Genomic DNA, 27,310 nt, shown 5'->3' with positions numbered 1-27,310 from the left:
AGGTAACATAGGATCAGGATGTGCCAACACAGGAGCAAAAACAAAGCCAGCCTGAGACTCTCAATGGCCTTAATGGACCTCGGAGACCAACTCTGTGGGTTACCGTCCTTTCTGGTCATATCAGTCAGGGGCTTGACCAGAGACGAAAAGTTACGAATAAACTTCCGATAATAGTTGGCAAAGCCCAGGAAACGCTGCAGAGGACGTAAACCCATGGGTCAGGGCCACTGTAGGACTGCCAAAAGTTTCTCTGGGTCCATCGAAAAACCAGCAGTGGAAATGACAGGACTTTAAACTGTTCACGATAGAACTCGCACTTCTCCAGTTTACAATAGAGATTGTTCTCTCTTAGTTTCTGAAGCACACGACAGACATCTGTGTGGTGGCTCTCCAAGGACTTGGAAAATATGAGGATATCATCAAGATAAACCACCACACATAACTGAAACAAATCTCGGAGGACATTGTTAATAAATTCCTGGAAAACTGCCGGGGCGTTACAAAGGCCAAAAGGCATTACGGGGTACTCAAATGCAATTTTCCACTCGTCGCCCTCCTCAATCCTCACGAGATTGTATGCCCCTCTCAAATCAAGCTTTGTGAAAACTGTTGCTCCCTTGAGGCGGTCAAATAACTCTGTAATCAACAGAATCAGATAGGCATTCTTAATCGTGAAATGATTAGGACCCCTATAATCAATACAAGGTCTCAGTTCAACACTCTTCTTCTTCACAAAGAAGAAACCAGCACCAGCAGGAGATGAGGACCTCGAGAAAGTGCGTCTGCAACATACTCCTCCTTGGCCTTATCCTCCAAGACCGACAAAGGGTAAACCCAGCCACGAGGGGGTATGGCACCAGGTTGAAGGTCAATTCCGCAATCAAATGGCTGGTGTGGAGGCAAACTACCAGCTTGACCTTTGTCAAAGACATCGCTAGAATCGCGGTACACCTCCGGCAGGGAGGAGAGTGAAGAGATGCACAGGACCTTGGCTACCTTCTGGAAGCATGTCTCACTGCATTGTGGTGAACAGGAGAGAACCTCAGCATGGAGCCAATCAAAAGAGGGGTTGTGCCTCTGTAACCAAGGATAACCAATAACCAGCTGAAACTTAGCTGAGGAAATAACGTGGAATTGGATTATCTCATGGTAAAGAGCCCCTACGGCCATGGACAATGGAACCGTCTCATGAGTCACATGGGCAGGCTGTAGAGGTCTCCCGTCAAGAGCCTCAGTGGCAAGTGGAGTGTCACACAGCTGCAGCGGAATCAAGTGCTTCAATACAAAGGCAGCATCAATGAACAGGCCTGCAGCCTCAGAGTCGATTAGAGCCTGTATCTCGATGGACGACTCAGCCCAAGAAAGGGTGACCGAAATGGGGGGCTTATCTTTCTGGATAACTGGGGACGAAACAACGCCACCTGAGGTCTGTCCGTGACAGGCGTTCCCTGGACGGGTAGGACAAGACTTCAAAAAATGACCTGCCTGGCCACAATAAAGGCACAATCTCTTCCTCCTTCTAAAGGTTCTCTCATTCCCAGAGAGACGCGTGAAGCCCAAGTGCATGGGTTCATCTTCACTGACCGAGTCAGTACCAGGAGGCATGGGATGTGAAGGAGGCATGGTGGGATTGCAAAGCTCGGAGGCAAACGTACAGGAGGCTTCCGCAAGCGCTCCTTAAAAGAGAGTCTTTCTCTGAGTCTGGAGTCACTGAGGATGGCAAACGTGATCAACTTCTCCAGCTCAGTGGGTATATCTCGGACTGCTATCTCATCCTTGATGGAATCCGAGAGACCATGAGAAAAAGCAGCCACGAGGGCCTCATTGTTCCAAGTAACGTCTGCTGCCAGAGGACAGAATTCAATGGCATAGTAGGCAACAGTTCTCGTACTCTGTTTGATGGACATTAGGCACTTGGCAGCAGAAGCGGAGCATGCAGGAACGTCAAATACCCTTTTAACGGAGGCCACAAACTCAGGGTGACTCAAGACAACAGGGTTTTGCGTCTCCCATACAGGGTTTTCCCAGGCCAAGGCTCTCTCAGAAAGCAAAGATATCACAAAACCTACTTTGCTTCTTTCCGTGGGAAATGCCTGGGGCAGCATCTCAAAGTATATCTCAACCTGGTTGAGAAACCCTCTGCATTGAACTGGATCACCCCCAAATCGCTGGGGAAGTGGAGCGAAACCAGGCATACCTCTTATAGAGGTAATACTCGAGGCAGGGTCCTGCACAGAGACTGGCACAGCAGAAGGGACGGCCTGCAACTCAGGTTGTACCAGAGCAGCCACAGTAGGAAATTCCAGGTAATGCTATGGCAAACTGATCCATGCGGTGGTCTTGCTCATCCAATCTGGAAAAAATATTACTAACAAGTGGATTGACTGTATCTTCTGAATTCGCCTACAGTCAGAAACCATGAAATCAAACCGAGACAGAAGTACAGTTAAATCACACTTGTTTAATAATAAAAGTAAAAAGAACAAACGTAATCAAAACATAGCCAAAGTTCAGTAACCGGAACGGATAGTCAGCCAAGCCAGAAGTTAGGGATCAAAGTAGTGGAACAGCAAGCAGGATCTGGAGCTAGAAGGTATGTCAGCAAAGCCAGACTTTAACCAGGAACGTAGGAGAGTTTCTTGTGATGTGACCAAGGCAAAGGCAGAGCTCCTCTGGACTGGACGAGCATTATCATCAACAGCTGAGTAACTGTGGAGACAGATGGGAATTAGCCGACAGCTGAGCGGCCAGCTCAGAGAAGGAAGGGCTGAGACTTCAGGCGGTGTCCTAATATATATATATATATATATATATATATATATATATATATATACATATATACCGTATTTATCGGCATATAACACGCTTTTTTCCCCTGAAAATCAGGGGAAAATCGTGGGTGCGTGTTATAGGCCGATCCCCGCCGATTTTGTGTTATCGGAGCGATCGCAGCAATTGCCGACATACACAGCCATGGGTAGATTCAAATATGGCGCCGAGACTGCAGGGATTCGTCGGAGCCGAGATACACATACCCGAGTGTTCTCGGCTTTTTTCGGCGCCGCCGTCACGCCCAGTCGCGCCCCTGGACCTGTGTTATGTCCATCATAGGGCGGGACTGGGCGTGACTGTGAGCGGCGCTGAAAAAAGCCGAGAACACTCGGGTATGTGTATCTCGGCTCTCGACGAATCCCTGCAGTCTCGGCGCCATATTTGAATCTAATCTATCACAAAGCTGCACTGACATGGCTGGACTGGGGCAAAGCTGCATGGGCAAACCTGCACTGCCAAAGCTGCACTAACAAAGCTGCACTGGGGCAAGGCTGCACTGGGGCAAAGCTGCACTGGGGCAAAGCTGCACTGACAAGGCTGCACTGACAAGGCTGCACTGACAAAGCTGCACTGACAAGGCTGCACTGACAAGACTGCACTGGGGCAAGGCTGCACTGACACTGAAAAGGCTGCAGATGGACAGATAAGGCTGCATTGATGGGCATTTTAATGTAAGTTTTTTTTCCTTAAACTTCCCTCCTAAAAGTTTTTTTTCCTTAAAATTCCCTCCTAAACTTGGGGTTATACGTCAGCGCGTGTTATACGCCGATAAATACGGTGTATATATATATATATATATATATATATATATATATATATATATATATATATATATATACATATATATACTCTGCATCCAGTGTAGCCCTATATCTACAGTGCATTCTGTGGTGTACTGTTTCTAATACACTTCAGGCGGTGTACACAGTATCTAATACAGTGTGTACAGGGTCTGCTACACTTCTGTTGGTGTACACAGTATAAAATACAGTGCAACCGTAGTACAGTTGCTAATACAGTGCAGGCGGTGTACACAGTATCTAATACAGTGTGTACAGTTTCTACTACACTTTTGGTGGTGTACACAGTACACAATACAGTGCAGCCGTAGTACAGTTGCTAATACAGTGCAGGAGGTGTACACAGTATCTAATACAGTGTGTACAGTTTCTACTACACTTTTGGTGGTGTACACAGTACACAATATAGTGCTGCGGTAGTACAGTTGCTAATACAGTGAAGGCGGTGCACACAGTATCTAATACAGTGTGTAAAGTTTCTACTACACTTCTGGTGGTGTACACAGTACACAATACAGTGCAGCCGTAGTACAGTTTCTACTACTTTTCTGGTGGTGTACATAGTATCTAATACAGTGTGTACAGTTTCTACTACACTTCTGTTGGTGTACACAGTATAAAATACAGTGCAGCCATAGTACAGTTGCTAATACAGTGCAGGCGGAGTACACAGTATCTAATACAGTGTGTAAAGTTTCTACTACACTTCTGGTGGTGTACACAGTACACAATACAGTGCAGCCGTAGTACAGTTTCTACTACTTTTCTGGTGGTGTACATAGTATCTAATACAGTGTGTACAGTTTCTACTACACTTCTGTTGGTGTACACAGTATAAAATACAGTGCAGCCATAGTACAGTTGCTAATACAGTGCAGGCGGAGTACACAGTATCTAATACAGTTCGTACAGTTTCTACTACGCTTATGGTGTATACAGTATCTAATACAGTGTAGTGTGGTGTTGCAAAACAAAATATATCATGTCCGGATGGCCACCAAGGAGAGGCAGACGCTCACAGGCCACTAAAAGAGGGCAAGCAGCCTCTGTGTCTACAGTCAACAGTGCTGGTCATGGACATGGTGCATCCTCTGCAGGTGGCTGAGGGGCACGCTTGTCCTTTTTTTCTGCTGCTGGCCGTGTTATTGAGCCAGAACATACAGAAGAGTTGGTGGAGTGGATAACAAAGCCGTCCTCATCCTCCTCATCCTCTGTCACCCAGGCTCAGAGTAGTTTGCCTTCCAACGCAGCTGCCAAAGCGGCCTATTCCACCGGCACCTTGTTCACAGCCACTCCTTCCATAGCCCCACCATCATGCATGGAGGCGTCCCCAGAATTATTTGACCACAGTGTCGGGTACATGCTGCTGGAGGATGCACATTGATTTGAAGACTTGGATGTTAGTTCCCAGGTTGAGGAAGGGAGTAACGTGAGCCTAGAGAGAGGGGGTGCCCAAGAAGGACAAGAAACTGGCAGTCATGTTTCCCAAGTTTGCTCCAGTGGCGAGGAGGGAGGGGATGATGAGGTCACTGACTGTACTTGGGTGCCTGGGAGAAGAGAGGAGGAGGAGGCACAACTCCAATGAGGCAGGATGTCCTCTAGGGGGCAGGTTAAGGGCATCCTACTGCATCACACCGCAGAGCTCCGCAGGTGCTGCTGACTCCCCGCTGCCTTTTAAAAGTTTCTGTGGACCTTTTTTGACACGTGTGCAGCAGATCGCACCATTGCTGTGTGCAACCTATGTCTGAAGCGGATCACACGTGGCCAGAACAGCAGCCCCTTGGGCACCACATGCTTGACCAGACATAGGATGACCTGCCATGCAGTCCGTTGGCAACAGTACTTGAAAGACCACCATCAAAGAAAAAGGCGGACTTCTCCTTGCTCCTCATCTGGGATCTCCAACCCCACTATATCTCCAGTCCTCTCAAAAACCTGCACTGAGAGGAATGAAGGTATAGGTGTCCCAAGTACTTGCAGCCAATCTGCTAGGAGTACACTACCGTCTGATTTTAGCAGGCAAATTTACCTACCCCAGTTGCTGAACCGTAAAAAGAAATTCGGCCCCAGACATCCACATGCTCAGCATCTAAATACTAGCTTGGCCAAATTGCTAGCACTGCAACTTCTGCCTTTTCAGCTGGTAGACTCCGCCCCCTTTTGTGAATTTGTGGAATGTGCTGTACCTCAGTGGCAGGTTCCAAAATGCCATTTCTTTTCCTTTAGAAATGACATTTTGCTATGGTATTGTTCTAAACATGGGAAAAATGTGCTACTTTACAAGCATACTAAGGACACCCCTCCCAGGCACGATATTTAAAGGAATATTTCATTTTTATTGTTATCACTTTAAGCATTATTAAAATCACTGCTCCCGAAAAAACATCTGTTTTTAAAACTTTTTTTGCATTGATACATGTCCCCTAGGGCAGGACCCGGGTTCCCAAACATTTTTTTATGGCAATAGCTTGCATATTAGCCTTTAAAATTAGCACTTTTGATTTTTCACGTTCGTGTCCCATAGACTTTAACAGTGTTCACGTGTTTGAACAAATTTTTTACCTGTTCACATGTTCTGCTGCGAACCGAACCGGGGGGGGTGTTCGGCTCATCCCTAGTAATCAGCATGGATTCATGCAGAATTGTTCTTGCCAAACCAATCTATTAACATTCTATGAAGAAGTGAGCTGTCATCTAGATAAAGGAAGGCCTGTGGATGTGGTGTATCTGGATTTTGCGAAGACATTCCGATACAGTTCCCCACAAACGTTTACTGTACAAACTAAGGTCTGTCGGCAGGGACCATAGAGTACCTGGATTAAAAACTGGCTACAGGGGTGGGTTCAAAGGGTGGCGATAAATAGCGAGTACTCGGAATGGTCCAGTGTGTTGAGTGGGGTGCCCCAAGGATCTGTCCTGGGACCTTCCTATTTAATTTATTTATAAACAATATAGAGAATGGGATAACCAGCCTAATCTCAGTATTTGCAGATGATACAAAATTAAACATGGCCATTACTTCTGCGCAGGATGTGGAAACCTTACAAGATCTAAATAAAATAATGGGATGGGCAACTACATGGTGAATGAGGTTTAATGTTGAAAAATGTAAAGTTAATGCATTTGCCTGCTAAAAAATACAAACACAAGTTACTCGCTAGAGGGAGAACCTCTGGGGGAATCTAGGATGGAAAAGGACCTGGGGGTCCTAGTAGATGACAGGCTCGGCAATGGCATGCAATGTCAAGCTGCTGCAAGCAAAACCAACAGAATATTGGCATGCATTAAAAAAGGGATTAACTCCAGAGATAAAGCGATAATTCTCCCACTCTACAAGACTCTGGTCCTCCCACATCTTGAGTATGCAGTCCAGTTCTGGGCACCAGTTCCCAGGAAGGATGTGCTGAAACTGGAGAGAGTCCAGAAAAGGGCAGCAAAGCTAATAAAGGGACTAGAGGATATCAGTTATGGTGAAAGACAACAAGCATTGAACTTATTCTCTCTGGAGAGGAGACGCTTGACAGGGGATATGATATTGATGTACAAATACCGTACTAGTGACCCTAGCATAGAGAAAAAACTTTCAGTAAAAAGGATTTTAACTGGGGGGCATAACAACACCACCTAAGGTCTGTCCCCTACAGCAGGGGTCCCCAACCACTGGGCCGTGGCCCACTACTGGGCCGTGGCCTCCCTCCTTTTGCCCTAATCATCTCTTTCCCTTAGTAAAGAGTTCTCCAAATCCCCCACCCTGACAGGATTGACATCCCCCTTCTAGCATAAGCCCCCCCATCCCTCCTCCCGGTATAAATCCTCTTTCCCTCCCAGCGCAACCCCCTCTCTCACCCAAATTCCTCTTCATGTATGTCATTATAAATCCCCCCCACCCTGAATCTCTCCTTCCAGCAAAGACCTCAGATACAGTGTGGCTCGATTCAGGGTGGGAAATGTTCTTTCTCATGGTGTGTCATAGACATGTAAGAGCCTAGGGGAAACGTCCCTGGCCCTGTTAGACTTGTTTGATAAGTGGCACTAGGCAGGTAGAGTTGCTGCAGGTGCGGGCAATCGCAGTGGGGCAATGTCTGGATGTCCAGTGTTAGCGATGCCATTGGCGTCCCCCATGTACATTACAACAGCTGCACCCGGGGAGGGTTTACTGTGCAGCCCCCTGAAGAGGAGTAATGTCACTCTTAAATACAAAAGGCTTCTGTGTTTAGAAATGACAGTAGTGTGCGGAAAGCACAGGGCGAGCGCTGAAGGTGGTTGAACTCCGTTCTGCCACGTTCCAGCTGAAAAAAAGCCCTGGTCTTGAATGGGCTCCTGTTAACCTAAAGAAACGGTACAGTGTTACCTTCAGGTTGAAGAATACGCTGCAGCATGCACCTGCCTACACAGGTGTTCTCCTTCTCTAGCTGATCACCTCCTGCTTTCTTGCCCAGGTAAGAATAACATAGGGCCCCCCTGCTGCCTCCTCTGATGTCGGTCCAGTTCTGGGCACCAGTCCTCAGGAAGGATGTACTGGAAATGGAGCGAGTACAAAGAAGGGCAACAAAGCTAATAAAGGGTCTGGAGGATCTTAGTTATGAGGAAAGGTTGCGAGCACTGAACTTATTCTCTCTGGAGAAGAGACGCTTGAGAGGGGATATGATTTCAATTTACAAATACCGGACTGGTGACCCCTCAATAGGGATAAAACTTTTTCGCAGAAGAGAGTTTACCAAGACTCGTGGCCACTCATTAAAATTAGAAGAAAAGAGGTTTAATCTTAAACTACGTAGAGGGTTCTTTACTGTAAGAGCGGCAAGGATGTGGAATTCCCTTCCACAGGCGGTGGTCTCAGCGGGGAGCATTGATAGCTTCAAGAAACTATTAGATGAGCACCTGAATGACCACAACATACAGGGATATACAATGCAATACTGACACATAATCACACACATAGGTTGGACTTGATGGACTTGTGTCTTTTTTCAACCTCACCTACTATGTAACTATGTAACTATGTCCACGTCACATATCTCAGGTGGCAGCTTTACCAACAGTCACATCCACACTGTGGGATTCTGCATGTGTGCAGATGCACCACATTTCTAAAAGTGTCCAAGAAAGGTCCAAGAGTAAGTGTAGGGAATAATGACCGTTGGTTTTGGCTGTTAGTAAGTCGTTTGTGAGCTTTAGGAGGGCAGTTTCTGTGGAGTGTTGTGTGCGAATTCCAGACTAAAGGGGATCAAGAAGGTTATTCTCAATGAGGTGGTCGCTCAATCGGTTGTAGACTAAACGTTCAAGGAGTTTGGAGGCAAAAGGGAGTAAAGAGATCGGTCTTAGGTTGGTAAGATTGGTAGGGTCTGAGGCCTTTTTTGGTATAGGTGTGACTAGCGCATGTTTTGGAGTGTTGGGGAAGATGCCAGTAGAGAGTGAGAGGTTGAAGATATGAGTTAAGGAGTGTAGGATTGAGTCAGATGGCGACCGTAGTATTTGAGAAGGTACAGGGTCCAGGGGGCAGAAGGTTAGGTGGGCATTAGAAAAAAGTTTAGTGACTTCTTTTATAGTGGCTGGGTTAAGAGAGGGAAGTATTGATTGTGCAGGAGGACAAGGAGTGTAAAGTGAGGGAGATATCTGTAGAGCGGTGAAAGGTGGTTCTACAAAGTACTGGGGGGCTAAATACAAATGCACCCCGCACTTTTCACATATTTATTTGTAAAAAACTTTTGTAGAAAACCATTTATCATTTTCCTTCCACTTCACAATTACCGTATGTGCCACTTTGTGTTGGTCTACAACATAAAATCCCAATAAAATACATTTATGTTTTTGGTTGTAACATGACAAATAATGGAAAATTTCAAGGGGTATGAATATTTTTTCAAGGCACTGTACATTAGAGTTAATGATAAAAGTGACATTCAAGAGGAACTTTAGTCCCCCCATATTTTGTCCTGCACCTCCTCTCCTGAGCAGCAAATATGCCACGTATGGGCATATGTGCTTCAGGTCTCTACCGGGTCTGCGCTTGCACACACTCCACTGTTATCTAGGACCTCGGGAATGCACAAATGTGACACTGATCTGCCTGGTCTTTAAGGCTGGGTTTACACTATTGCGAATTGGATGCGGGTTTCCCTGTATCCAATTTGCATGTCAGGAGACTGTGACAGGCTCTCAATAGAGCTGGTTCACAGCTCCGGGATGGCTGCGGAGCGTATTGCACAGGAGTCCTGTGTGTCTTCTGGTCCATCTTAGGTCCGAATTGAGCCAAAAATTCCGAAATCGGACCTGAAACGGTGAACAGGGACGCACCGGACCCGCTGCTGTGAGCCGCTCCGCACGGCAGTGTGAATCCAGCCTAAAGTGGTTGAATGCATTAAGGTGAAAAAACGTCTGCTCATGCAAAAATAAGTTTCCCTCTTGTAATAAAGACGGGACTTTAAAGGCTCAAAGAGTGTACATCAATACTTACTTTTAAAAAAGGTCAACATTTATTTATTATCAAAAGAGTATACAACTTGAGATTTACTCAGATATAAAAAAAGTGGTGCAATAAAACTGGGGGGTACACATTCCCATGCAGTGTTATTTAACATAGTAGCTCTCATAACATCTATATATGAACGCATGCATCAACCAATCTGACGTGTTTTGGAGTCACTGAACTCCTTCCTCAGGGATAGTTTTGCAATTACTGTAGGTGTGGTTGTGTCCCCAAAACCATTGGTTAAAACCGGTCACATGGGTAAAAACAAAAAATAGAATAGAGAAGTGCCAGTCCGGCAGGTGGTAGGCAGAAACCCATAGATTGGGTAATAGAGAAGATGGTTAGACGCCTCAACAACGAGATTGGCTGGGCCAACGTTCATTGGGATCACCACCAAACATCTATTAAACCGTGATGTCTCAATAAATTGTCTCAAGCTAGCCCAGAGGTATCAGAGTGCCTGTCTGCATATCAGGGTGTATATTTGGGGTAAAGAATGTTGATCAATACTGTCTCAATAAGTTATATCCAAGCAGCTTAAAGGCATTAAAGTAGCTGTCTGTATATCATGATGTATACATTTCCAAAACCATCTCGGGCCAGCACAATGCACTCTATAAACCACCCACACTCGGCAGCAACATGAAAGAACGTCTGTGCTCCAGCGCCCCCCAGACCCCCCTCTTTCTCACGTTGATTCAATCCAGCGATGTGCACAAGCACAGCAGCTCCAGCTGCTGCCTCTGTCCTTGTTAGACAGATTGATAGCAGCAGGAGCCATTGGCTCCCCATGCTGTCAATCAGATCCTGTGACACCGGAGCGGGGGGGGGGGCTATCTGTGTCAATGGACGCAGCAGCGGGACTCGAGAGCAAGCCCACACAGGTGTCCCCAGGAAAAGCAGCTTTCCGTGGAGGGCACCCGATGAAGAAGAGGAGCCTGGAGCGCTGGCGGGGGACCCAAGAAAAAGAGAATTAGGGCTGCTCTGTGCAAAACCATTACACAGAACAGGTAAGTATAGTCATGTTTGTTATTTTAATACAAAAAAAAACACTTTTAGAAATGTGGTGCATCTGCACACATGCAGAATCCCACAGTGTGCATGTGACTGTTGGTAAAGCTGCCACCTGAGATATGTGACGTGGACATCAGAGGAGGCAGCAGGGGGGCCCTATGTTATTCTTACTTGGGCAAGAAAGCAGGAGGTGATCAGCTAGAGAAGGAGAACACCTGTGTAGGCAGGTGCAGGCTGCAGCATATTCTTCAACCTGAAGGTACCACTGTACCGTTTCTTTAGGTTAACAGGAGCCCATTGAAGACCAGGGATTTTTTTCAGCAGGAACGTGGCAGAACGGAGTTCAACCACCTTTAGCGCTGGCCCTGTGCTTTCCGCACACTACTGTCATTTCTAAACACAGAAGCCTTCTATTCCTCTTCAGGGGGCTGCACAGTAAACCCTCCCCGGGTGCAGCTGGTGTAATGTACATGGGGGGCGCCAATGGCATCGCTAACACTGGGCATCCAGACTATGAGTAAGCACTCGTTATGAGTGCGAAATGCATCAGCTGATCTCTGTACACTTCTGCTGCCATGTTCTGTACACTTCTGTGACCCAGCTTTTGAAAATAAAGGCACTTATCATCAGACCGGTGTGCGGCTTCCAGATTTCCTCGTTTTCCTGTACTTCCACTTCCTCTTCTCCAACTCCTCTTACCATTGGGGTCCCCCAAGGTTCTGTCCTTGGACCTCTACTATTCTCGATCTGCATGTCCTCCCTGGGTCAGTCCTCCCATGGCTTTCACTACCATTTATATGCTGATGACACCCAAATCTATCTCTCTGCCCCTCAGCTCACCCCATCAATCTCCTCACGCATCACTGATCTACTAACAGACATATCAGCCTGGATGTCAAACCACTTCCTCAAACTGAATCTATCTAAAACTGAGCTCTTAATATTTCCTCCCCCACGTGCCCCCTCCCCTGACTTCTCAGTCAAGATCAATGGCACATCTATCAGTCCGTCCCCACATGCCAGGGTGTTAGGGGTAACCTTAGACTCTGAACTGTCCTTTCAGGCCCACATACAATCCCTGTCCAAATCATGCTGCCTTAGCCTTCGCAACATTTTCAGAATATGCCCCTAATGACACCACCAAGCTTCTAATTCACTCCCTGGTTATCTCTCACCTTGACTACTGCAACTCCCTCCTCATTGGATTACCTTTACATAGACTACTTCAGTCCATAATGAATGCCGCTGCAAGACTCATCCACCTTACCAACCATTCAGTGTCCTCCACCCCTCTCTGCCAATCCCTCCATTGGCTTCCACTCACCCAACGGATAAAATTCAAAGTACTAACAATAATTTACAAAGCCATCCATAACTCTGCCCCCAGCTACATCACTAACCTAGTCCCAAAATACCAGCCAAGCCGCTCTCTTCGGTCATCCCAAGACCTCCTGCTCTCTAGCTCCCTTGTCACCTCCTCCCATGCTCGCCTCCAGGATTTCTCCAGAGCTTCTCCCATCCTTTGGAACTCCCTACCCCAATCTGTCCGACTGTCCCCTAATCTATCCATCTTTAGGCGATCCCTGAAAACTCTTCTCTTCAAGGAAGCCTATCCTGCTTCTAACTAACACTGTTTTGCTTCCTCCATCAGCTCATCCCACCACAGCCATTACCTTTTGTATCAATTGACCCTTCCTTTTTAGATTGTAAGCTCTAACAAGCAGGGCCCTCTGATTCCTCTTGTACCAAATTGTAATGTAACTGTAATGCCTGCCCTCATGTTGTAAAGTGCTGCGCAAACTGTTGGCGCTATATAAAACCTGTATAATAATAATAATTACAGCTGCAAATCTTTTTGGGATGTCTCTTAGGTTTGCCACCTCATCCTTTTAAACCTGAACACATATGAATTACACAGGTTCTGAGGCTAATTTAATTCAGATAAGGCACCAAGTGAGTTTAATTACTACCTTAATCAGCCACAGAACCTGTGTAATTAATATGTGTTCAGTTTTAAAGGGATGAGGTGGCACCCCTAATGTCTCTACCAGCTTTGCACATTTAGAGTGAAATTTTTGCCCATTCTTTGCAAAATAGCTCAAGTTCTGTCAGATTTGATGGAGAGCATCTGTTAACAGCAATTTTCAAATCTTGCCACAGATTCTCAATTGGATTTATGTCTGGACTTTGACTGGATCATTCTAACACATGAATATGCTTCTAAACCATTCCATTGTAGCTCTGGCTGTATGTTTAGGGTCGTTGTCCTGCTGGAAGGTGAACCTCTTTCCCAGTCTCAAGTCTTTTGCAGACCCTAACAGACTGTAATGCCCTGTACACACAACCGTTTTTCCAGTCGGAATAAACTCTGTAGATTTTTCCGCCAGAGTTCCGCCGGAATACCGCTGAAACTGTCTTGCGTACACACGATCACACCAAAGTCCGATCGTCAAGAATGCAGTGACGTACAGCACATACGATGGGACTAGAAAAAGGAAGTTCAATACCCAGTGCGCCACACTTTGGGCTCCTTCTGCTAATCTCGTGTTAGTAGAAGTTTGGTTGGAGGCGATTCGCGCTTTTCAGACTCCAGCTTTTTCAGATCGTTTTACTGCTGCTCAGTTTGTGCTTGTGGGTTTGTATCTGGTTTTCAGTGCGTGTAGTCAGTTTGTATCTGTTTTTCAGTGCGTTCTGATCTGCTCGTTGCTGATTTTCAGCTCGCTCTTCACAGGCCTTGCTGTTCTTCAGTGCGTTCTGTTAAGTTCGTTCTGACCAACTGACCGTTTTGAAACCATGGTGCGGGTACGTACTCGTCGTAGAGTTCGTGGTGTGTGGAGGCTTATGTTGGGGTTCATAATTTGACACAAGCCCAGTCCATGAACAGGGTGAGGAGGAGTTCATGGACCAAGAATTGGTTACTCCAGCGTGATCAATTCTCGCACATGCCTTTGCTTCGTGAGATCCAGGAGAATAATCCTAGTGATTTCAGGAATTATCTCAGGATGACGGACCCCGCTTTTTTTTTTTTTTTTTTGCTGACCCCTTATGTCAGCAGGCAGGATACCTGCATGAGGAAAGCCATCACTCCGGAGCAGAGGCTAGTCGCCACCTTGCGGTACTTTGCGACTGGGAGAAGCCTGCAGGACTTCAAGTTCTCTACAGGCATCTCCCCCCAGGCTCTGGGGATCATTATTCCAGAGACCTGTTCTGCCATTATTCAGGTCCTGCAGAAGGACTATATTAAGGTAAGTTTTCTCTTTTAACATCACATTTTATGTATTTCATGTTTGCTAATGTATTGTATTTATTTCATCATTCCCTAACTACCATGATTGGAATATGCTGTCCCCTTTATCCTAATGTATGCTGGAAGCTTTTAATGCTCCTTTTTTGGCCTACATGCATATTTGCCTTCACTAACCTCCCCAGCATGCTATCCTGGGCCCATATACACCTATAGCCTAGTCCCTTAACAATGCATATTGTTAGCTCCATTGTACTGCTTTCCCACCCCCTAAATTGTGTCCAAATGATATGTGTGTCCTTAAATTCAGGCAGAGTGCTGGAGGCTTTTTTTTGGCTCCCAAAGTCACCTCAGACCCTTCCCCCCCGTACAATTTTATCAATGGGCCATCAGAGGGGGTGAGGAATCTAATAAGTTAGCCTTATAGTTTTGTCTTTAAATACTCCTTAAAATAAATGTTATACTGATGTTGTGCAAGAATGTTTGTTGTGTAATCTGCTTACAATGTTATGTGCAAAAGTACTTGGGAAGCATGTCCACATTGTGCCACTACCCCATTCGGGGTCTTACTATTATAACTATAAGGGGTTTAATAGTGTAGTGTTAATGGCGGTGGTGTCGGCAAACTATGAGTTCCTCTATGTAGACGTGGGGAAGAATGGTCGGATGGAGGAGTCTTCGCCCAGATGGAGTTTTACCAGCGTCTCCAGACTGGTGGACTGGCATTGCCACCTGATGCAGATAACGTGAAAGGACTCCCCTTCGTCTTTATTGCAGATGAAGCCTTCGGTCTGGGCAAGCACCTGATGAGGCCATTCCCCCAAAGGACTCTCCGGTTACCTTTTGTATCACCCCAGTTTTTAACTACTGGCTGGCCAGAGCGAGAAGAGTTGTTAAGAATACCTTTGGGATAATGGCCAGCTGGTTCCGCCTGTTTCTGACAGCAATCCATATGGCGGACTACAAAATCATCCATATCATCCTATGCTGCTGCATACTGCACAATTATTTAAGAAAAAATTCACAGAATTATATAGCCTCATTTGGGCCTGAGGCCGGACTTATTACAGAGAATTCCCTGACGGGCCTGGAAACTGGCGAAGTTAGGGAGAAATATGTTAATTATTTTACGAGTAGGGGGGCCATTGCAATGCCAGACAATGTCTAATTTTTATTAATAAAAAAAATGATCAGATAAAATCTTGAAATTTCTTTATTGCTTGCTTTACTTTTTGGCTGTCTCCTAGGTTCTCCTAGTGCACTTGTAGTGCCAAGTAGATTTTTCTTTAGTAAATAAGCCCTATTGTCACTGTAAACACAAAATTACTTACAAAACTGGTATTGAGCATTGAAAGAAGAAGCCACACATTGTTGTTACTGAAAATTTTTACTCTGTGCACATTCACATGTGCGTTTAGAAATTTTTTAATAAAAATATTTGTTATTTTTTCTCAATTTTTTTTTTTTTTTTTACAAACAGGCATGTTTTAAAACATAACATACACAACGCTGGAACTTACAAAGTTCAACATATAAAAACTGAAGGCAATATCAGACATTATAGTGTCAAAAATGTCTTATATTGATATTGCCTTCATCAGATGGGGTGATGTCACCCCTGTAAAAGCCAAATTTTGAAGATGCACACAAATTGGGAGTCCAAATGGGTAATGTCAACATGTGCTATCTCCCATCATGGGGGATCAATGGACATGTTTTGGGGGTGCAACCCCTTCCTCTCACCTACTAGAGTTACGAGGAAGGGGTTGCACCCACAAAACGCGTACATTGAGATCCCCTGATGGCAGATAGCACATGTTGACACACAGTGTGCGTGTTCAAAATTTGGCTTTTAAAATGTAAAAAAAACAATGTGTTTGTTGAGTCCAACAAATGGGAACATGGATGTGATTTTCTATAAATTTATATTCTCCCCAACACATCTATCATGTTCTTCATTTGTTGTTCCATAACATTCAGTTTATTTCGAATAATGTTGATTTCCCCATTCCACATCATGATGTCGTAGATGAGCCTTTGGGCGCTGTCACTAGTGAAAGGTTCAGCTTCCTGTTCCACAACCAGCACATCACCTAAAAATTGGTTAAAAAACATGTATTAGAAATATGCAGGCATACATAGATTATCTGAAGCTGGGGTGTCAGACACTCACCTGTTTGTGTGACCATCTCGTCCACTTTCTCCACCTCTCCTTCCTCCAGATCCTCAGGGTGGCTTGGGATAATTTCCCAGTCTTGGTGATGTGGGGGGTCCCTGGTGTCCCCTGAGTGTTGTCCTCCGAGTCTTTTCTTCCCTATGGGAATGAAACAACAAAGGTATACTTAGCACACAGATATTTGAGTCCAGAAATAGGAATATGAAACATTGCTTGGAAGTGGTGCACAATTGTCTGTTTGGGCAGAGTTCCAAGTTGAAGACATGATTAATTCCCTTTTAACCAAGCTGGAATACTTACCTTTTATGGACAAGTTTCACAGATGGAGACACCCCAAGTAGCCACTGGAGCACCTTTGTGGGCCACCCTAAAAAATGTGCTCTGGTGTCCCACACTAGTACTCCTGAGTCCAGATGTGTAAACAGTGTGTCCTCTCCTTACATTCCACTGAATCAAGTTTGCAATTCATTCTAGTTTCAAAGACATCTAGACAACAATGTCCTAAACTTCTTTTAAGAATAATTAGCATGACCAAAATGTAGTTAACCCTGTATCAGCTAAAAACATTGTATTTATTTACATACGAACGATGTTTCCTACGAACGATTACTATGCCCACGAACATGAAAGTAGCTATTTAAAACTGTACAACAGTAAAGAAAAGCACATGGAGCAGCATGCAAGTTAATAATCATAATAGGAACACACAAGTACTTACTTTTTTTGAGCACTTTCTTTATCCTTCTGTACTGATCCGGCTCCCTTAATTTTAGGTCTGAACAGCGTTTTCTTAAATGCTCCTTTGATCGTCGTATCCCAAATTTGTGACGCAGACTCTTCACCACTTTCGTCATGATTTTGGCCTGACGCAGATTGGGATTTGGGTACGGCATATACTTAGCATCATAGTCGGCCCTCCTCAATATGTGGGCCATCTCCACCATCTCCTCAAAGGACATATTGGAGGCCCTAAACCTCCTCCTGGATCGGGACGTTTCGGCCTCTAGGCTTTCCTCCTCGTTACTACTATTAGTAGTCACCTGGTGTGATGAAAGAGACAGGGTGGGGAATCTTCGAGAAAGAACATCAGGGGCGGGCGACGCGGGTGGAGTTTCATGCATGCGCAGTCTATATCAAGCTAACGCGCATTTGTCGTACGTCTGATCTGTGTGTGTGTGTGGAGGAAGGATGAACGGAAGTGGCGAGCATCCAAAACGAAGGTAAAATTTGAACTTGGCCCATCACAGTGGCCTATACTGCTTCAAGATTGAGGCCTATATTGGGATATGATAATGAGAGTTTAGGCTGACATTAGTGTTTTTGTTTTGTGTATTGTCTTACAGCAAAGATGAATCACTTTAAGGACCCAGAATTTATGGCCAATTTCATAGACAGATACAGGGAGATGAGGAATTTGTGGGAGGTGAAACACAGCTTATATTATAATAAACAAGCTAGGAGGGGTCATCGCTGGAGAAACTACTGCAATTTTTGAAACCTCGGGTCCCTGATGCAAACATGAAGTTTTTGGAAAATAAAATTGGGATCTTGAGGAACATGTATAAGAAGGAGCATAATAAGATCCAGAAGCAGCCAAGATCAGGAGCATCAGCAGAGAATGTTTATGTCCCCAGGCTGTGGTACTTCAACAAACTGCGGTTTCTGGACAACCAGACTGAAGCCAGGGAATCTCTTTCGACCCTTCTCAGCAGCCTTCCCTCCACCGTTCCCTCAACCCCAGCAGAGGGTGACGAGGAACAACCTGGGCCTTCCATCCTGGAAGAAGTGGATGCGCCCAGCTAGAGTCAGTTATATACTTTTTTAGACATATTTATTGTCCTAATATTAATGATGTTAACTAGATGTTATAATTGCTTACAAATCAATGATTTTATAAAAAAAATGATGTATACATATCACTAGACAGTAGTGGCCTGTCAGTTTAGGTGGACGGCCATGTCTTGGTAGGTTTGCAGTTGTGCCATACTCTTTCCATTTTCGGATGATGGATTGAACAGTGCTCTGTGAGATGTTCAAAGCTTGGGATATTTGTTTTATAACCTAACCCTGCTTTAAACTTCTCCACAACTTTATCCCTGACCTGTCTGGTATGTTCCTTGGCCTTCATGATGCTGTTTGTTCACTAAGGTTCTCTAACAAACCTCTGAGGGCTTCACAGAACAGCTGTATTTATACTGAGATTCAATACACAGGTGGACTCTATTTACTAATTAAGTGACTTCTGAAGGCAATTGATTCCACTAGATTTTAGGTTAGGGGTATCAGAGTAAAGGGGGCTGAATACAAATGCACGCCACACTTTTCAGATATTTATTTGTAAAAAAAATTGAAAACCATTTATCATTTTCCTTCCACTTTACAATTATGTGCCACTTTGTGTTGGTCTATAACATAAAATCCCAATAAATTACATTTACATTTTTGGTTGTAACATGACAAAATGTGGAAAATTTCAAGGGGTATAAATACTTTTTCAAGGCACTCTATTTAACAAAATTAACAACAATTTACAGAAATATTGGAAATTTTGCTGAAATTGTGGCAAGGTTAAATCTGTCAAATTCTTTTTATGACTTGTTCTTCCCAACACAGCAACGCTCGCTGATTTTGTACAGGTGCATCTAGTAATTTTCCATTTTGTGTAAAAACACCAATCACTTATATCATACAATCACTTATATAATATAATCACTTACATAATGCCCATACTTATTAATGATTACCAATGTTGGGGGTCAGTCTCCGTGACCCCACCCCCATCTGTGTACAGCTCTATATATACACAAAGCTGTATGTAGAGAGTGTGCAGCTGACAGAGGCTCCGCGGGGACCAAGGTGAGTGCGGACATGGTAGTCTATCTATCACTACTGGTGATGGAAGGATTCTGCTTCATTATGTTTTGTCTTTACAGATGTTGCTGACCTGGATTGTCGGAATTTTTTGTCTGGGTGCCGTAAAAGGTAGAACAAAACTAATTTCTTTTATATCTCCTCCTATATGTGTTTTCAAAGCTTGCAATTTTAAAGCTAAAGTAAAATCTGTGTATAAATTGCTTTCCTTGGTTTCATGAAATTGAAAATGTAAATATTAAATAAAACTTTTCCATTGTTATTACATTCCATATTTTAGGATCAGTGATGTCATCACTGCATCTCTGTGCTTCTCTATGCAACGCAGGCAGGTCTTGGCTGGTGGGAGGGACTGGCAGGGTGCTGTACACAATTTCATAAAAAACATCATAGCATCCTGTCTTAGTACTCCTCTCAAAATACCTCAGTACCAGGGGTGTTGCTAGGTCTACAAAAGATCTGGGGCCAGAGCCCATAGCAGTGTAGTAAAGAAAGTCATACGCTTGAGTGGGTCTATACATGTATATAGAGTAATATACGTGTGTGTGTGTGTGTGTGTATATCCCCAGAGAGCCCCCCCACTTACATCAGGGTCCCCAGAGAGCCCCCCACTTACATCAGGGTCCCCAGAGAGCCCTCCTTTACATCAGGGTCCCCAAAGAGCCCCCCTTACATCAGGGTCCCCAGAGAGCCCCCCTTTTCATCAGGTCCCCAAAGAGCCCCCGACTTACATCAGGGTCCCCAGAGAGCCTCCCCTCCCCTTGGGGACTCCTGCAGAGATTCGGGGCTATAGCCCCAAAAGCCACCCCCTAGCAACGCCACTGCTCAGTACTGATAAAAGCAGTGGGATGGATCTCGGAAGGAGTTATGTAAATATCAAAATTTCTTGATTGGTGGATGTCAGTTTGGAGGAGTGGGTGTTCCTAGACAGGCTGTATTTACACACAGACCACCCTAGGCAATGCCCACATGGGATGGTGAACCTCTATGATTGAAAGAACTGAAATCCAATGAATTAAAGGGGCGGGCTATGGAATGTAAAGCTGGGGAGGAAAGCGCTTGATGATGCTGGGTGTCTAGGGCTGCCACCTTTTCTTCAAGTCAAACCCGAACACTTTAGCGGCGCACAACATTTTTTTTTTTTTATATGAACTTAATTACATAAGTCCCCCTTTACATCAGAGTCCACAGAGTTCCCCTTTACATCTGAATCAGCAGAGTTCCCCTTTTCCTTCTGAATTTGCAGAATTCCCTTACACTGTAAGGGCGGAAAAAATGGAAAAAGGATGGCTGCACTCCAAAATAATGGCTTTATTGAATAAAGCTTGATCCATACATCAATCAGAGAAACAGGTCCAGATGACAGCTGATGCGTTTTGCACCGTTAATGGCACTTAATCATAGCTCTGATTAACCCTGGACCTGTGTCCCTAATTGATGTATGGATCAAGCTTTATTCAGTGTAGGCATTATTTTGGAGTGCGGCCTTTTTAAATTTTTCTGCCATTTGACTTTGATGAGCCGACACCCTTCATCTCCTATATACTAGGACGGTGTGAACACAAGCGATACCACCTGGAGCGGTAATTACTTTGATTTACTGTAAGGGGGGACTCTGCAGACTCTGATGTAAGGGGGGCTCTGAGGACTTGAACATAAGGGATGTTCTGGGAACCCGGATTTATGGGGGAACACTGTGGCCTCTGGTGTAAAGGGGAACTCTGATGTAAGGGGTTCTCAGGGAACCCTGATTTGACTTAGTGTACTCACTCAGAGGCAGGAGAGAGAAGGGGGGAGACTTCAGTCACAGACAGGGATGGATGGTGAGCTCACTCACCTCTTGGCAATCAGCACCTCTCATCCAGATGTATCTGAGGCTGCTGGACTTCAAATTTCTGGCCCCCACTTTCCTTTTCTGAGGCACAGTGCCAGGGATTGGAGTGTGGGCAGACACAAAGGGGTAGGGGCGGTAAGAAGAGGAGCAGATCGAGTCCTCTCTCCTCTCCAGTCTGTGTGTGTGTGTGTGGGGGGGGATTGTTAGTGCTGGCTTTGGGGATTGTGAAAGAGAGTGAAACAGACACTGTTGGCTTAGACAACTGCAGCCAGCAACCCTGATGGGAAGCCATAATCTAATCTGAATAATATATCCGGGTTTCAGGTGGTCAGAAACCCGGACACATGATTTCAAACCTGAACTGTCCAGGGTGAATCCCGGACAGGTGGCGACCCTATGGGTGTCCTCCAACCAGGAAATGAGACAGGCTCTATCTGAGTTGTTCTAATGCACATTGTGATAAGCTCACAGTGTGCAGTGAAATCAAAGTATAGGAATTCAATAGAGGAAAGGAGCCTTTACAACTGTGCAAGACTGAAGAGAAGGTCAGATTTAATAACTTAGTTGGCCAACAAATAGTAACACAAAAACTCCAAATTTACTCCCCTATAAAATAATAACTCTTCTTTTTACTAAAAACCACAGTCACAGTAAAGGAGGTGCTGGAATGAACACATAGGGGTTAATTTACTAAAACTGGAGAGTGAAACCTGGTGCAGCTCTGCATAGAAACTAATCAGCTTCCAGGTTTAAGCCCTGGTTCACATTGGAGCGATTTGGCAAGCGATTTGACATGTCAAATGGCATGGCAAATTGGCAGCATTTGCCGGCAATGGCACCGTCCGAATCACAAATTTGCGGCGCAGCACCGATTCCCAAAAGTCATTTCTGGCAGCTTCGGGGTGTGATTTCCGTTGACATCTGTGCAGCACAGATGTCTCTGAAATCGCTCCCGAAGTCGGGACTGACATGCGGGTATGAAATCGTGCGAGTTCAGCTGAACTCGCACAATTTCCTTTCCACTGTCAGTGGGAACAAGGGCTTATTGTCAATGCTTAAAGCGGAGGTCCGCCCACCGCTGCAAAAATTAAAATCCAGGAGCTGCACATACTGGTGACGTCAATACCCGCGGGGCTGAGGCTCCCAGAAGTGGGAATAGGATACCTGTATTAGACAGGTATCACCCCCCCCCTCCCCCGAAAGGTGCCAAATGCGGCAAATGAGGGGGTAGGAGTAAAACAAGCGGAAGTTCCACTTTTGGGTGGAACTTCGCTTTAAGTGAACAAGCTGACGTTAGAAAATGATTGGCTACCATGCAGAGCTGCACCAGGTTTTGCACTCTTCAGTTTTAGTACCGTAAATCAACCCCCATTGTCTCCTGGCTGGTGATCACTGTCTGACAACAAGTGGGCAGCACAGTGGTGTAGTGTATAGCACTTTCACCTAGCAGCAAAAAGGGTTGCAAAAAGGGTTGCTGGTTCGAATCCTGACCATGAAACCATCCGCCTGAAGTTTGCATGTTCTCCCTGTGCCTGTGTGGATTTCCTCCGGGTACTCCGGTTTCCTCCCACACTCCAACGTCATGCTGGTAGGTTAATCGGATCCTGTCTAAATTGGCACTAATATGTATGTATGTGAGTTAGGGACCTTAGGTTGTAAGCGCCTTGAGGGTAAGGACTGATGTGATGTGAATGTTCAATGTACTTGTAAAGTGCTGTGTAAATTGACGGCTCTATATAAGTACCTGTAATTCAAAAAAAAATGGTCCTTTAACACACCAATAAGACCTAAATGCTCTTTATGCAATTGAAGTCTGCACCTTGTTACTGTACAGGAAATAGCAGACCCCCAGAGCTGGGGCTGGGCATATCATGTCCTCTCCAAGAGGTTCCACTATTTGCAAAGGAACAATTAAAAAATAAATAAGTATTAATAATAAGAATACTTTTCTATAAAATATATATATATATATATATATATATATATATATATATATATATATATATATATATATATATATATATACACACTATTATTATTATTATTTATTTTTTGTGTGCAATATCCTCAGTTGAACAGGCATTCCATCTGAAAGTAATGTATGAATTTAATGTGCAGTCTGCTGGATTGATCTGTTGAGTTCTTTCATGATTTTAGGATAACCTTCCTGTCATAGCTCCTAGCTTTGATCTGCCCCATCTGTGAGTTTTGGTTGTTCTTTGAGGTGTTCCTTCACTTGTTAGATTCTCAATTACATAAAATATCCAGTAGGGAGGTGGGAACCCCTCATAATGGGCACAGCAGATGTGCGACCCGGGAACTCATCACAGGAACGGTGGGAACCCCTCATAATGGGCACAGCAGATGTGCAACCCGGGAACTCATCACAACCCTCTTAATGTGCACAGCAGGTGTGCAGGGACAGGACCTCAGTAGAAGGACGGTGGAAACCCCTCATAATGGGCACGGCAAATATGCAGACCCAGGAATTCAAAGCAGAGTTCTCACCAAGAAAGTCCCTGAGAGAAAGAAAAGTAATTTATTTGGCATAAAGTGTAGTAGGTACACGTTATTAAATCCCTTTGGGCCCCCTTACACTTTTCCATTCTGGTGGGTTACGTTAACACGCATTAAGGTCTCTGGGCTTAATGCGTCTTAATGCTTAAAACTGAACACAGGGATCTCACTAATAAATCACCGAAATATAGAAGAGACTGTTGTGGTGGGGTTTAATTCTCCAGCACTCACCAAACATCAAAATTTAAGTTTTGCATGTATTGCCTTGTTTATAGCCCTGAAATCACATTTCTCACTTCCATCCAGGCGCCGAGGTCTGCTACAACAGAGTGGGATGCTTCAATGATGCCAAGCCCTGGGCTGGCACTTTGGAGAGACCCATTACAAAGTTACCCTGGTCCCCAGAACAGATCAACACTCGATTCCTGCTGTACACCAGGAGCAACCAGAACAGCTTTCAGGTAATGGATAATGCATGTGGTTTAGCGGGAGGGGGGGGGGGCATTTGAGAGTGGGTGATGGTTTTTTGCTGAAATGAACTGTTGGGTTAGTTGAAATCAAACCAGGGCCGGTGATAAAGCAGTACAGCCAGCCAGTACTGCCTTATTGCTGACGCTTATGACTCTTGTGGATCCTCCTGCAGCACTGCCACCTTCTCCACCTCTCCCTCCCACCAGTTGCACTGCAGGAGGATTGTTTTCTTTTGTATCTGTGCCCCCTACCACCTGTTGATGGACCCCTCTCCCCTGCAGCGCTGTTGGCTTCCCTCCTCTCCCGCCAGCAGCTGCTGAGGGCACACAAAGGGATTGTTTCAGGATGTAGAGGAGGGGGCCAGTAAATATGTCATATTTACCAGCCCCTTCCCATCCTCAAAGAACACAGTGAGCAATTGGTACCGACCATTCACCACTGACGCATAGTAAACTGTGTTTACTATGCTTCAGTTTGTGAATTATCGGGAAGCCTAGAGGGTCAGGGGTCCTGCAGCCTCATAGGACAGTCAGAGGAGAATTAAAACTCCTCCTACAAGCTTTAACCAGACACTTATAGAATTTACATGACTGCTATATATTGCTGATGATAAAAGGTATTTAGCAGTTTATATTTACTAAAGCAATTGCATTTCCATGTTCTGTGTACTGTGGGAGACCAAATACAGTGAATACAGGTTCTGGGTTTAGTAACACTTTAAAATGACACAGCAGAACATAAAATTAATTCTACATAAAAAGGACAGAAAATTCCTTCTGCCTTTCAGATCTTTTCTAACATATTATAGTTTATTTAAAGCAGAAAAAAATCCCATGCAGTGGGGCTCTTGAACTGGCACGGTACTGGTTTCTACCGTACTTTGTCACTCAGAACATAAAAATTATTGAAATATTGGCTGGTAGATCACTGTGGATTCTGTTTTAGATGTAATTGTTCAGTTCCGGTTTTCTTCCCCATTGAAAGCTGATGGACTTTCTCAGAAACTGTCATGAAACAGCCAAGTGTCAAGCTACAATGGAGACTATATCAATTTAAAAGCCAAGGACGGAGCCATCTTTGTTCAGGCATCATCCAGGTTCACCATAATATTCCTGGACTGAGATGCCAGCTCAGAATTGGCACAGTCGTGTAAATTCTGGTGCCTGTTTAGTTCTTGGCTGTGTTCACAAATGAATTATGAATTAAACTGAACACAATAGTTACTAAAGAACATAGAATTTCTGCATTTCCTCTGACAGCACTAATAGACTAGGTAATCTTTTCCTGCAGACGATCAGCGCTGCTACCCCATCCACCATTTCCTCCTCCAATTTCCGAAACACCAGGAAGACCCGCTTTGTCATCCACGGCTTCACTGACAGCGGCCAGGCCGCTTGGCTGTCTGATATCTGTAAGGTAAGTGAATCTTTCTTCTGGCCTCTTGTTTTATTTCTGGATATACAGGTGCATCTCATAAAATTACAATATTATCAAAAAGTTCATTTATTTCAGTATTTTAATTCACAAAGTGGAACTTATATATACAGTATCTCACAAAAGTGAGTACACCCCTCACATTTTTGTAAATATTTTCTTCTATCTTTTCATGTGACAACACTGAAGAAATGACACTTTGCTACAATGTAAAGTAGTGAGTGTTCAGCTTGTATAACAGTGTAAATTTGCTGTCCCCTCAAAATAACTCAACACACAGCCATTAATGTCTAAACTGCTGGCAACAAAAGTGAGTACACCCCTAAGTGAAAATGTCCAAATTGGGCCCAAAGTGTCAATATCTTGTGTGGCCACCATTATTTTCCAGCACTGCCTTAACCCTCTTGGGCATGGAGTTCACCAGAGCTTCACAGGTTGCCACTGGAGTCCTCTTCCACTCCTCCATGACGACATCACAGAGCTGGTGGGTGTTAGAGACCTTGCGCTCCTCCACCTTCCGTTTGAGGATGCCCCACAGATGCTCAATAGGGTTTAAGTCTGGAGACATGCTTGGCCAGTCCATCACCTTTACCCTCAACTTCTTTAGCAAGGCAGTGGTCATCTTCTAGGTGTGTTTGGGGTCGTCATCATGTTGGAATACTGCCCTGCGGCCCAGTCTCCGAAGAGAGGGGATCATGCTCTGCTTCAGTATGTCACAGTACATGTTGGCATTCATGGTTCCCTCAATGAACTGTATCTCCCCAGTGCTGGCAGCACTCATGCAGCCCCAGACCATGACACTCCCACCACCATGCTTGACTGTAAGCAAGACACACTTGTCTTTGTACTCCTCACCTGGTTGCCGCCACACACGCTTGACACCATCTGAGCCAAATAAGTTTATCTTGGTCTAATCAGACCACAGGACATGGTTCCAGTAATCCATGTCCTTTGTCTGCTTGTCTTCAGCAAACTGTTTGCAAGCTTTCTTTTGCATCATCTTTAGAAGAGGCTTCCTTCTGGGACAACAGCCATGCAGACCAATTTGATGCAGTGTGCTTCGTATGGTCTGAGCACTGACAGGCTGACTCCCCACCCCTTCAACCTCTGCAGCAATGCTGGCAGCACTCATACGTCTATTTCCCAAAGACAATCTCTGTATATGATGCTGAGCACGTGCACTTAACTTCTTTGGTTGACCATGGTGAGGCCTGTTCTGAGTGGAACCTGTCCTGTTAAACCGCTATATGGTCTTGGCCACCGTGCTGCAGCTCAGTTTCAGGGGCTTGGCAATCTTCTTATAGAATAGGCCATCTTTATGTAGAGCAACAATTCTTTTTTTCAGATCCTCAGAGAGCTCTTTGCCATGAGGTGCCATATTGAACTTCCAGTGACCAGCATGAGAGAGTGAGAGCGATAACACCAAATTTAACACACCTGCACCCCATTCAAACCTGAGACCTTGTAACACTAACGAGTCACACGACCCTGGAGAAAAATGGATAATTGGGCCCAATTTGGACATTTTCACTTAGGGGTGTACTCACTTTTGCTGGCAGCAGTTTAGACATTAATGGCTGTGTGTTGAGTTATTTTGAAGGGACAGCAAATTCGCACTGTTATACAAGCTGTACACTCACTACTT

At 44.8% G+C, this 27,310-nt stretch overlaps 1 protein-coding gene across 1 annotated transcript in view; it reads left to right on the top strand.

The window, feature by feature from the left end:
- The window catches only part of LOC141106663 (pancreatic triacylglycerol lipase-like), a 69,601-nt gene that overhangs the window by 24,719 nt on the left and 17,572 nt on the right, over positions 1 to 27,310 (top strand). The window contains exons 2-3 of the mRNA XM_073597605.1: positions 24,067 to 24,221; positions 25,522 to 25,647. Coding sequence (XP_073453706.1) covers positions 24,067 to 24,221; positions 25,522 to 25,647 — 281 coding nt within the window. The remainder of the gene's footprint in view (positions 1 to 24,066; positions 24,222 to 25,521; positions 25,648 to 27,310) is intronic.

Source organism: Aquarana catesbeiana, linkage group LG08 (assembly GCF_042186555.1).
Source record: "Aquarana catesbeiana isolate 2022-GZ linkage group LG08, ASM4218655v1, whole genome shotgun sequence".
Lineage (NCBI taxonomy): Eukaryota > Metazoa > Chordata > Amphibia > Anura > Ranidae > Aquarana > Aquarana catesbeiana.
Note: the sequence above shows the minus strand (reverse complement) of the source record. Positions and strands in the feature narration are given on the sequence as shown.